The 12,052-nt window shown below is 42.0% G+C and overlaps 1 protein-coding gene across 16 annotated transcripts in view; it reads left to right on the forward strand.

The window, feature by feature from the left end:
- acaca (acetyl-CoA carboxylase alpha) overlaps nucleotides 1–12,052 on the forward strand; it is a 34,621-nt gene that overhangs the window by 15,636 nt on the left and 6,933 nt on the right. For 7 of the 16 annotated variants that reach the window (XM_030437661.1, XM_030437656.1, XM_030437657.1 and 4 more), the window contains 17 exons: nucleotides 578–721; nucleotides 838–940; nucleotides 1,041–1,148; nucleotides 1,261–1,317; nucleotides 1,592–1,636; nucleotides 3,920–3,961; nucleotides 4,544–4,759; nucleotides 4,926–5,081; nucleotides 5,189–5,413; nucleotides 6,344–6,499; nucleotides 6,602–6,748; nucleotides 7,132–7,401; nucleotides 7,609–7,706; nucleotides 7,866–7,986; nucleotides 8,157–8,267; nucleotides 10,767–10,910; nucleotides 11,033–11,153. In XM_030437661.1, the coding sequence (XP_030293521.1) occupies nucleotides 578–721; nucleotides 838–940; nucleotides 1,041–1,148; nucleotides 1,261–1,317; nucleotides 1,592–1,636; nucleotides 3,920–3,961; nucleotides 4,544–4,759; nucleotides 4,926–5,081; nucleotides 5,189–5,413; nucleotides 6,344–6,499; nucleotides 6,602–6,748; nucleotides 7,132–7,401; nucleotides 7,609–7,706; nucleotides 7,866–7,986; nucleotides 8,157–8,267; nucleotides 10,767–10,910; nucleotides 11,033–11,153 (2,264 nt within the window). The remainder of the gene's footprint in view (nucleotides 1–577; nucleotides 722–837; nucleotides 941–1,040; nucleotides 1,149–1,260; nucleotides 1,318–1,591; nucleotides 1,637–3,919; nucleotides 3,962–4,543; nucleotides 4,760–4,925; nucleotides 5,082–5,188; nucleotides 5,414–6,343; nucleotides 6,500–6,601; nucleotides 6,749–7,131; nucleotides 7,402–7,608; nucleotides 7,707–7,865; nucleotides 7,987–8,156; nucleotides 8,268–10,766; nucleotides 10,911–11,032; nucleotides 11,154–12,052) is intronic. The other 9 variants (XM_030437658.1, XM_030437664.1, XM_030437666.1 and 6 more) reach the window with 3 other exon arrangements.

Below are 12,052 nucleotides of genomic sequence, written 5' to 3' on the forward strand. Positions count from 1 at the left end.
CTCGAGTGCTTTCAGTGGGTGTATAACCTCTGGGACATCTTCTTACGATCAAAATACTAACACTCAAATAAACAAACATCGGATATTTAAATCATCTTTCGGGTGGTTTTATGTTTCATAGTTCCTGTAAAAGGAATCTTTTCTGTGGTTTAATTTGACTAACATGTGGTCTGGCAAATATCCACTCACTCTGCTCACATGTAATGGTGTCATTTTGGTCTTGCTTGTTCTGTTTATAAAATTGGAACCTCATTCAGTTCTTATAGTAAAGAGTCTGCTACAATTAACACATGATGATGAAGCGTTTTCATACACTGTATTATATCCCAGCATCTCAAATTGCTTTAAAACTGAGGGATCAAAACTGTTCTGAGGTTCCTAAAGGTGGATGTGGGACAATGTCACAAAGTCATTCTAGCGATTATGGGAGATTCCCGTAATAATTGCTCTCTCTTTTATGTAAAAATGATTTTTACGCTCTTTTATTTCTCTTCCTGTAAGGCATCTTGAGTTCTCTCTGTGTACAAAATGTGCTATATACTGTAAACAAACTGTCCATGCCTTGCCGGTACCCTAGGATGTCATTCTCATCCAACCTGAACCACTACGGCATGGTGCACGTAGCCAGCGTCAGTGACGTTCTGCTCGACACATCTTTTACACCACCGTGTCAGCGTATGGGAGCCATGGTGTCTTTCCGCTCCTTCCTGGAGTTCACCAGGTCAGTCCTTGTAGTAAAAAAAGTTCTTCCCTTGGATATTTGTCATCTGTAAGTAGGAGACAATATTGCAGGTGTGAATAATGTGCGTGTTGTTTCTTTTATTCCCTCCTCTACAGGAACATAACAGATGTGTTGAGCTGCTTCTCTGACTCTCCTCCCCCGAGTCCAACCTTCCCAGAGGGAGGTAATCCTGTCCTGTATGGTGAAGAGGACAACAAGGTGATGAGAACAGACTTCTAAAAGTCACAGAACACTCATTGACCTGCATGGCCGCGGATCTTAAGAACGGGAATGTGTGTGTATTTTCTTTGTCATCTAGAGTGTTCAGGACGAGCCGATCCATATTTTGAATGTGGCCATAAAGACCGACAGCGACATTGAAGACGACGGCCTTGCAGCCAACTTCCGAGAGTTCACTCAGTCTAATGTGAGAGCGGTCTAAAACAAGATCTTTGTTTATCTGGATTTCAACGAGGGACTTAAGTGTGTCCTGACCTTTTTATTTATTTATTTTTATTTTATTTTTTTTCCTGTCCCAGAAATCTCTACTGTTTGAACACGGAATCCGTAGGCTGACTTTCCTTGTGGCTCAGAAGGTGAGGGGCCTTTTTGTCACTTTGTACTAAGTCAACTGTAACAACCTGTCTCCACTATCTGCTACCCTGCATGTCCCCAATTGGGCAGTTCTGAACAGCATGTGTCAATTGTACAATTGAATTTACCTTTTTGTAGTTACTAATACATTATTACTGGTAGTTTGTTTATATGGAACACTATTGTAGTAATTTGCATTTGAATTTGAGCTTCTCATCGTGTGTGTCTCTGTATCTCTTTCTGCATGCCTTGCTTTTGCTGCATTAATGATGACAGGATTTCAGGAAGCAAGTCAACTGTGAGGTGGACCAAAGGTTTCATGTAAGTAGAGGAAGACGGAAGGAAATGAGAACAGGTGGCTCTTTGATTTGCTTTATTTTAGGGCTGCACAATTAATCAAAGCATTTTTTTTACAATCACAATATAGCCAAGTGCAAAATCCAAATGGGAAGAAGCTATTTATCAACGTTTTTGATAAAGATCAAATGTGTAACATAACACAATTATAATGAAGCGTTGTAGAGATGTCCTGGCTTACAAGTCTTGTTCAGCAGGTGTAATGATAAAATGTTGAGTCGAAATTTCATATTCTCGTGACTTAAATTGTAAGGCTGAGCAAAAGCAGTGTGCAGGAGCTTCTTTTCTCTAGACTGTAGTAGCACTTTCCAACTAACCTGCATCCGAGTTCAGCACCTACATTCCCCACAATGCATCTTAGCCACTGAGTGTCACCACTGGATGCACCTTCAGATAAGATTAATTGCAGCTTCCTCTGGAGCCAGAAAAAAGCTTTATATTGCTTGTTTCACATATTCAGTAGTACTCCTGAAGACCTGTAAACAAATTTTACAGGAGACAGTTCCCAGGAGGTAGATCAATGAAGTGTGACAGTGTAGTAAAAATACCACATGTTGATGAAGGTTCTCAGTCATCCAGTTCGTGGTAAATCTAAGTGCTGTATCGTAGGCAACTGGAAGACGTTTCATCTCTCATCCGAGGGGCTTCTTCAGTTCTAACTAACTGGAGAAGAGTTGGCAGGCTTTTAAAGTCTGTGTGGGCAAAAGCCTGCCAACTCCTCTCTAGTTAGTTAGAACTGAAGAAGCCTCTCGGATGAAAGGTGAAACGTCTTCGAGGAACTGAAACAAGTCTAGCTTGTATACGATACAGCACCTAGAAATATTACCACATTTTCTTTTTTTTATTGTTTATATATCAAGCCGTCACTTTCCAATCTTTTTCATACAAGCCATGGGGTCCTGCAACTGGAGTGTAAATTAAAGAAAGCTTACACACCATTCTGATTTATTATGTTTGTTTTTGGAGCTGCAGTCAATAAAAGCCCCAAGACTAGGAATTGAACCCCCAATCATTGCTGTCTTCTGGTATATTTTATATTGCGCTGTGACACACAGGGCAGCATTTATCTTTCCAGGGTTGACCCGTCGTCAACAGAACAGCCACTTGCATTCAGATGATGGTGGTAATGACAGGGATTTAGAGCAGGATTAGATTTCAAGAAAAACCCCTTTCTTTCGCCTCCGCTGTCATTTTCACAATAGGCATTGATTTTTCTTTTGATGGCACCACAGTCTCTGATGAGAGCTAATCATGCTAACCGGTGTCACGGTTATTACGTGGCCCGTGATGTTTTTTAGTAGTCTGCACCATCCTGCTTGCTCACCCTAAAATGCTTTTCTTTCCTCGGTTCAGTGCATTCTGGAGGTTATGTGTAATGTCAAATCATGGCTGTGGAGGTTTCCTGCGTGTGCACCGGGGCAGTTATCTTGTTATTGCGGATGCTGTGAGCTGATGAGAGCATCTCAAATCGGTCTGGCATTGTTTTGGCAAGTGGGACACTTTGTCTGATAACGTCAAACAGGGCTACCGGCATTATTCAGAGGATCAAATGTCCCTGAAAAAGGCTATGTTTTATTCATTAGCATAGTGAGTGGTGCTATATATATACAGCTCATTACCATTATTATGTGAGCTTGCTGTTTGAGTGAATACACAGTGATTTCCTGATAGCTAAATTACAGCAGTATGCAGACCACTGCATGTAGAATAAGGTCTTGATCATCGCTGCGTTACAGGCCATACTTATGGGGTTTAGCAGTCTAAGCAAAGCCCAGAATAGCTTGTCATCACCTGCTATGATTAGGTTTACACTGATTTGGTTTTCTTACTGGTGCCATATGTGAGAATTTTGGTTGTAAAACATAAAAAAAAATCAACGGAAATGATAAACATGATTGTCAAGAAACATTATGTTAAGAGGGTGTGTAAAGAAGTTGGCATGCTAACCAGCTAGCCTATTGCCCCCCCCCCATGGCCCAAGGTCATTGCAGGGACCTCTAGCTGCACCGCTAACTGTGCTAACTACTTAACGACAGCTACAGCGAGCAGCAATTAGCCGTTATTCTTGTGATATACTGCCCCCTGTCTGTTTTGAGGATTAATTGCATAACAGAATAACAATGGTCAGTTCTTACAAATTGCACCTTTAACACTGCTATACTTAGATCATCTTTTATTTTTTTATGAAAACATTGATGATAGCTTTTTATTCTTTCTATCTCTTTCTCCCCTTTTTCTTCCACACAGAGAGAATTCCCCAAGTTTTTCACATTCCGCGCCAGAGACAAGGTGGGTGTCTACACATTACAAATCACTTTAAAAAAAAAATGATTGACTAAATTGGTCTTTGCTTATTAAAAAAAAATGTCTATTTCTATTGGAAAGATAAAGGGTTACATGCAACCCATACATTTTAGAAAAATAAAAAATGATGGACTTTGCTTTTGATGAGAGACCATTCAAAAGCATGTTGTTGTGGTCGTAAGAAACAACTTCACATCCCCTTGGCAGGGCTAATTTCACTCGATAGGCTCTTCCTCTCTGTTACCCCTGGTAGTTTCACTACAATAACACTACCCAAACTCATTAAAGTAATGAACTCTTTAATTATGTCACCCATTTGAGAGAAATGACAGCCATTAGCAGCTTTCTGAGATTGAGATTGCCCATGATTTCAAGGACTTAATTCAGTGTGTTGCTCACAGGCATCTTTCCACTCTTACATCAACTCGGTGCTCCTGAAATTGCCAATTTGAACTTGTTGTGTTAATGGAGGAGATGATGGCAGTAAAGCCTTAACGGAAAAAGTTCCTGTAGTTTTATGATTTTGTTTGTTGTGTTTGTGACTGTGTCGTGCCTTCCACTCAATAGTTTGAGGAGGACAGGATCTATCGCCACTTGGAGCCGGCACTTGCTTTCCAGTTGGAGCTCAACCGCATGCGCAACTTTGCCCTAACTGCCATCCCATGTGCCAACCACAAGATGCACCTGTACCTGGGTGCAGCCCGTGTGGAAGTGGGCACCGAGGTTACGGATTACCGTTTCTTTGTGCGAGCCATTATCCGCCACTCAGATCTGGTCACAAAGGTAAGACAGCAATTGAAAAAAGGAATCTTTGCACTCTCTTTTTAAGTTGAATTCCGAGGTTTTAGGAATCACTCAAATAATAAATAAATGAATAAAACAGATGATGATGATGATGATGATGATGATGATATATGATTTGACTTTTTTTTTCCTGTGTTTTCACCAGGAGGCCTCTTTTGAATACCTTCACAATGAAGCTGAGCGTCTGCTGCTTGAAGCCATGGATGAGCTGGAGGTGGCTTTCAACAACACCACTGTACGGACCGACTGTAACCACATCTTCCTCAATTTTGTCCCCACAGTCATCATGGACCCATCGAAGGTTTGTAAAGGCATCACACACTTATTCCTCTAATATCATGTCAGAAATGCTGCTCGCATTGTTATAAATGCATTTGCTTCTTTCTAATCCTTCTCTACAAACTTCAGATTGAGGAGTCTGTTCGCTCCATGGTGATGCGTTACGGTAGCCGTCTGTGGAAGCTGCGTGTCCTGCAGGCCGAACTGAAAATCAACATCCGCCTGACTCCGACAGGAAAGCAAATCCCCATCCGCCTCTTCCTCACCAACGAATCAGGCTACTACCTGGACATCAGCCTGTACAAGGAGGTCACTGATTCCCGAACGGGACAGGTGGGGCCCAAAGACCGACAGGTGGGGCACTCATACATCTTCCATCTCATCTGATGATTGTCCTGGGAAAGGGCTTCAGCTCCATCCTGGAGACCTCAGCTCCCTTAATACAATTTATAAGCCGTTCTGATCAAATTCAGAGGAAGGTTGTCATTTTATATAGTGGCATATAAAAATTGGCTTTAAGATGAATTGAGTTGGAGTAGAGATCCAGTATGGTGTCACGCCCTTCGCCTGGTGGACAATTGTTTCAGTAATATCCTCTCTCCAGTCAGCTGATCAGGTAAGTTATTCAATCCAGCCATCCCTCCATCTGTTCATCATCACATCCATCCATTGTAGTAATGGATGTTGAATAGCTGTGATGGGCTTTGGTAAAATATTTATGGAGATATGAAGAACAAATGCCCATTGTCCGGGTACACATTTTACATGGCGTTTTCTTTCTCTATGTCACTTTTTCATTTTTGTTTGGTGGCTGCTTTTGTCCATAATATTGAACACGGGAAGGTAATGTGGGTGTTGGTGTGGAGTTGAATGCTTTTGGCAGACGTGCTTTTGAGCTTTTAAGGGTGTTACAGGCTCAATTCACCCTAAAAAATCTTTAAATGGAATTGCCTTCATAAAACACAACCCTGCGTCCATAATCGGTCACCAGTAAATGTTCCTGTCTGTCAGATGTCTTGAATGTCCTCTCCATACTGTCACCGCTTCTTATGTACATCATTCTTTAACATCTGGCTTGTGCTTGAGTGTGATCCAGATGTAAAGAACAAGGATTCTTGCAGCATAAGTCCTGGTTCATGCTGTATTATTTGGCTTATGGCAGATGCTCATTATCCATATCCACATCATCATCATCATCACTCTCAAAACTCTTGATATTCTGGAAAGGTTGTTGAAGAGGTCATTCTATCTGTAAATTGACTCTTTCTGTCCCTCTTTGTTCAGATTATGTTCCAAGCATACGGCGACAAGCAGGGTCCGCTGCACGGCATGCTCATCAACACCCCGTACGTCACCAAGGACCTGCTGCAGTCAAAGCGCTTCCAGGCGCAATCTCTGGGCACCACCTACGTTTACGACTTTCCAGAAATGTTCAGACAGGTATAATACAAACACTAATTACCCACGTGTATACTGTTGTGCTTGTAAATACTGACCGGATTAATTCAATTGATGGAATAACTGTTTGATTTCTGTTCCCAGGCTCTGAAAAAGGAGTGGCACTCTAGCCTAGCCTATGCCCACTTACCCAAAAGCCCTCTCCCTTCTGAGCTGCTCACCTTCACTGAGCTGGTTCTTGACGCCCAAGGTCAGCTGGTGCAGATGAACCGATTGCCAGGTGGCAACGAGGTCAGTTTGGTACATGACAACAGACATGTGTGAAACATTAGAAATAATAATTATTTATTTTGCCATGAGATTGTCTTTATCTCTCGGACCCTCTTTCAAAATGTGCAATTTCTTTTTTACACTGTAGGTGTCTCTGTGTTTCTTCTACTTGGTTCTTAAAGACTTGTTAAATACTTGATTATTGAGTGCATTGAGAGATGATACTTATGTCTAATGATTCTATTTATAGCAAAGAAAAAATATGACACACTTGATCTCAGTATTTGTGAAACACATTCCCCCTCAAAATCATTAGAATAGACTATTGACAATGAATATGGAGAAATATTTATAGATATTCAGAATTTACAGCGTCAAAGTGCCCCTCTTTTCCATTTATCCAGATTGGTATGGTGGCATGGCGGATGACCCTGCGCACACCGGAATATCCAGCGGGACGTGAGATCATTGTCATCAGTAATGACATCACACACAAGATAGGCTCATTCGGGCCCCAGGAGGACGTGCTGTTCATGCGAGCCTCGGAGATGGCGCGAGAGAGCGGCATCCCTCGAATCTACATCGCAGCCAACAGTGGCGCCCGCATCGGGCTGGCAGAGGAGATCAGACACATGTTCCACGTGGCCTGGCAAGACCCCACTGACCCCTATAAGGTCAGTCACATAACGTTGTGTTTGTTGGCTTCCACTTCACCATTTTGGTTTTTTAATACATTTCTTTCTTTCATGCTATCTGATTTCTGAAATTCCTCTGTTGCATCTTTTTCTTTTCTTTTCTTTCTTGCCTTTCAAAAGATGAAACTCTTCTGCATCTGTATCAGTCTACCATAACTAAGCAGTCACTTCTGTGCCCCTCTGCAGGGTTTCAAGTATCTCTACCTCACACCTCAGGATTATAAGAAGGTTTCCGCCTTGAACTCTGTGCATTGTGAACATGTGGAGGATGAGGGAGAATCCAGGTATGTGAAATTTCCTCAAGCACTAATATGTAATAAAATGATCTGTCAGATGCTGTAGTGTCAGTCAAGTGTGTGCATGCAATTGCAAGTGGTGACAATGGAAAGAAATGCTATTGGAGGGTCACGCATGGCTTTGAGTGACTACGTGTTGTCATACAGGTATAAGATCACTGACATCATCGGAAAAGATGAAGGGCTGGGTGTAGAGAATCTGAAAGGGTCTGGAATGATTGCTGGAGAATCCTCTCTGGCTTATGAGGAGATCATCACCATGAACCTGGTAAGACTGAAGTGGACAAAAAAAACACATGTGTACACGTAGCCTCCTTATCCTTGAGCTGCACACTTGTGTGATCTGTCAAGAAAATGGATTTGCCGTATACAAAGAGTGGATTCATGTGCGTACTTCACACGTATTTGAAGCCTCAACATGATTGTCTTGTCTAATAGGTCACATGCAGAGCCATAGGGATTGGGGCCTATCTGGTGAGGCTTGGACAGAGAACCATTCAAGTGGACAACTCTCATATTATCCTTACTGGAGCTGGAGCTCTCAACAAGGTAAAATATTTCTGCAATGTAATAAGGTTGTCACAGTGCTAGAATTTTAAACTAGGATTTAAATGGGTTTAAAAAAAATAAAAAAATACTCTATACCTTTTTACTGTACCAAGGCAAAAAGGAAACGCAGTATGTTATAATTTAAGAAGCTGCACACAGTGCTGGTGCAGAAAAAGTAACCAAACGCATACCAACACATTTATAATAATGTTAATCTGTCTAACCTTGGGTTGAAAATCAGATTTTTAGATGGCTTTGTTAGGAAATCATATCATTTTAAACACGTGGTATTGAAAAATGATCCAAGTTTTGATAGTGTAATGAATTTGTCAGCTCATCACCAAAAAATGTAATGTTTTTTTTTCAATGGAAGTCATGATGACTGTGTGCACTGTGCTGGATGAGTTATTATCTCTAAATTTACACGATTAATGCATCTGCATTTTAATGGGGAATTCACTGTCGGAGGAAGAGCAAATAGAACGCTGGAGCACAGCCATGCCACTGCTTTTTTTTTTCTTCCTTTTTTTCTTCTGTTTTTCTTCCAAAAAATGTACAAAAGGAAGATTCTGAAATATAAAACTAAAGTTAGAATGGAGTGTGTTTTATATATCAAAGAAAAGAAACGAGTACTATGATTTTTGGTGCTGTTCCAACTCAGCAATCAGGCCTCCTTGTGCTTCGCTCTGTTCTACTAGGATTCCCCCTCCGATCCCAGCCACAGGCCTGCCTGCCACTCATAGTGGAATAATTGAAAGCGAACCATGAAGTTGTATTTGCATAGAAATGGAGTGACATGCCGGAGGCTGCAGTGCAGGACACCCATATCATTTGTTTTTAATCAAAATGAAAAGTTTTGCTGAGGCAGATTGTTTTCTGCTTTCAGTTGATTTGTGTGTGTGTGTGTGTGTGTGGGTGTGGGTGTGTGTGTGTGATACAGAGAATGCCCATACGCTTCACTACCTCCTCTTGTCTTGCTTTCCATTGTCTGTCCTTGTCAGTGCATTAAGATGACTCCATTTCAAATTAGATGACAGATCGCAACATGACAAATCATGCAAATGGCACAATGATGGCATACCTATTTGCTGGTAGCTCAATTGTTTTAGATGGCCTCGCTGTTTATCTCTGATAGTAGATGGTTACTGACAAGTGTTGACGGTGTGGGTGTGATATATTGCAATATCTCCTTTGTTTACAATCGATGGTGTTTATTTTAAAACCGCACTGATTTCAGTGGCGACACAGACGAGAAATAGGGTTTTTTTCCAGCTCGTTTATCATGTGGTTTCCTGGCTATTAACTGAAGCTTAATGGAGAGCAGGAGGCTGCCACCCAGAGATCATCATTTCATTAGCTGCTGGAAAGCTCTCATATTTTCATGGGGAGTGGATAGTAACTACTAGCATAAATACCCCAGTGAGCTGTTACATCCAGTTTGCCCCTCATTTTCTCCCTCCCAGCCATCTCCCTCTGTTCCTCCTCCGATATCCCTCCTTTCCCCTCTGCTGTGGAATCTTAATGAAGCCGGCGATGGCCGGAGGCACAGGGGTTTTGTGTATGTCAAGGTGACTGCAATGTTTCTTGGGGCCGCGGGCTTTCCTGACAGCTTTAGGAGAGTGCCCTAGATTTGTAGCCAGATACATAACCATTAATGGTAATAAAGAAAGTAAATGATGGCTGAAAAGGTGAGAGCTGAGGGTAGGGATTGAGCTCCTCTCTGATTTTTATGGAGCCATGTCAGGGCCCTGCCACCTGTTCTAGGCTGCTTATGAAAATAGGGTGGGCTGAGAGTGACATTTAATGGCTTCCGGTTGGCATGGGAGCAGTTTTGAAGGCAACTGTAGTTTGGTGGCTTCCATCTCTTACACAACAGCCTCTGACGGATACACATGACAACAAAAAGGGATGCAAGCCGGTCGAATTCATTTTGGATGAGAGGGGACGTGTGTTAATTCACTCCGTCTGTTAGAAATCCCCCCAGGAAGAGTGGCAGGTGCTGCCACCCACCTGTGACCGCTGTGGTGGAGACATTTCTGGCTGCTGGTCACCTGTATTGAGGAGACACCGGGGCCATGTAATACAGGGTCCCTGCTGTAATCCAGCAGGTCTGTCGGTGTGCGATCTCATTGATCCACAGCTCCCCAGACCAGAAAGCCGGAGACAGTTCCCCCTGTCGTTGGGCAGGGTTGCACAACATGAACACTGGATTAACTCTGTTGCCTCGATTGGAGGCCAGGGAGAGGAGTCTATTAAAGGGTAAATCCAAAGTAAATTAAATTGGGCAGAAAAACTGCTGCACGGGTTTTCAAGCGCAGTGCTTACACAGCGACTTCCTGTGTTTTTTACCCCGAAAACCCTTGTTTACTTTGCTGATACATGCCCAGAAAAACTGATTAAAATGTCAAACAGTCTTGGATTCATAAGATAAATAATTACCATTAATTTATTATTATTTTTCTTTTATGTTAAATCCACACTTTTTTTTTCCTACTACAGGTGCTGGGCAGAGAAGTTTACACATCTAACAACCAGCTTGGTGGGATCCAAATCATGCACAACAATGGTGTCACCCACTCTACTGTTTGTGATGACTTTGAGGGAGTCTTCACGCTCCTGCAGTGGCTGTCCTACATGCCCATGGTAACACTGAGCTGTTGTTTTGAACAGGATGCCGCATCCTATTATAAGTGTGATGAATTCACTTTAGAGCTGTGTGGTTTTGTCATTGTAAAATAAAAGGCATGTCCTTTTTTTTTTTTCAGAACAAAGCTAGTCCTGTGCCTATCCTCAATGCCAAGGATCCGATAGATCGGCTGGTGGAGTTTGTGCCTACAAAGGCTCCCTACGATCCTCGCTGGATGATAGCAGGACGTCCCAGCCAGAGTGAGTGTCTAGTCGTCGTCATTATTCAGGAAAAAATGCCAATAATTTGCTTCTTACTTCGAATCTCCCACTTTTTTCACGTTTTATTGAATATTTTTACATTTTGATTGTTGACTGAACATAACAAACATTTCTGAGATGTCAACTTGAAATCTGGGAAACTGTAACTGCCTTGTTTTTTTTAACCATTTTCAAATGTTAAAAGTTAATCATCTGATTAGTAGATTCATGAAATCAATCACTATTAGTAGCCCTACATTCATCCAGTCAGCCCTTTAGACATGCTCTGCTTCAAAAATGCAACATTGGGATGGTTACAACAACATACTGAGTTGTGCTACAAGATTTTTCACCTTTTATAAAACATCCTGATTATAACGACAACCGTGATTTATGCACTCATTTTTGCTTGTTTTCTCTCCTTACTGTTTTCATCCAACATTCTTTATCAGCTACTGTAAAGTGTATTATTCAAAATAAAAACAGTACAAAGATTTATCATCTCAGCCTGATATCCCCCTGGTTAAAGGTTCAAGTGATTCATTGCTAGAGCGAGTCTATTAAGAAACTAAGAAAGAAGCTGTGGAACCTAACGTCATGCCGCTAAAGGCGAGATCGAGATAGCGCCAGAATGGATCCAGCCTGTTTTACACTGTGGGTCAGGACTGAGCAGGTTCCACATCAGTGTAATTACAGCTTGGGACAGCAAAGAGATTGGAGGGGGGGACCGTGTTGGAAGCCAGTCGACGTCTCTGGTAGTGATGAGTGGCGAGGCTTAATTGAATGGTAACCTCACAGGCTGGGCATGTTTGTCGGGGTGTACAGGCAGAAAAAGAGTTGAGTCAGCCGCTTTATAAAGCCATCCATCATGGTTGCTGCCAAGATTACAGATTCTGGGG

Source organism: Sparus aurata, chromosome 13, assembly GCF_900880675.1.
Source record: "Sparus aurata chromosome 13, fSpaAur1.1, whole genome shotgun sequence".
In the NCBI taxonomy this organism is placed as follows: Eukaryota; Metazoa; Chordata; class Actinopteri; order Spariformes; family Sparidae; genus Sparus; species Sparus aurata.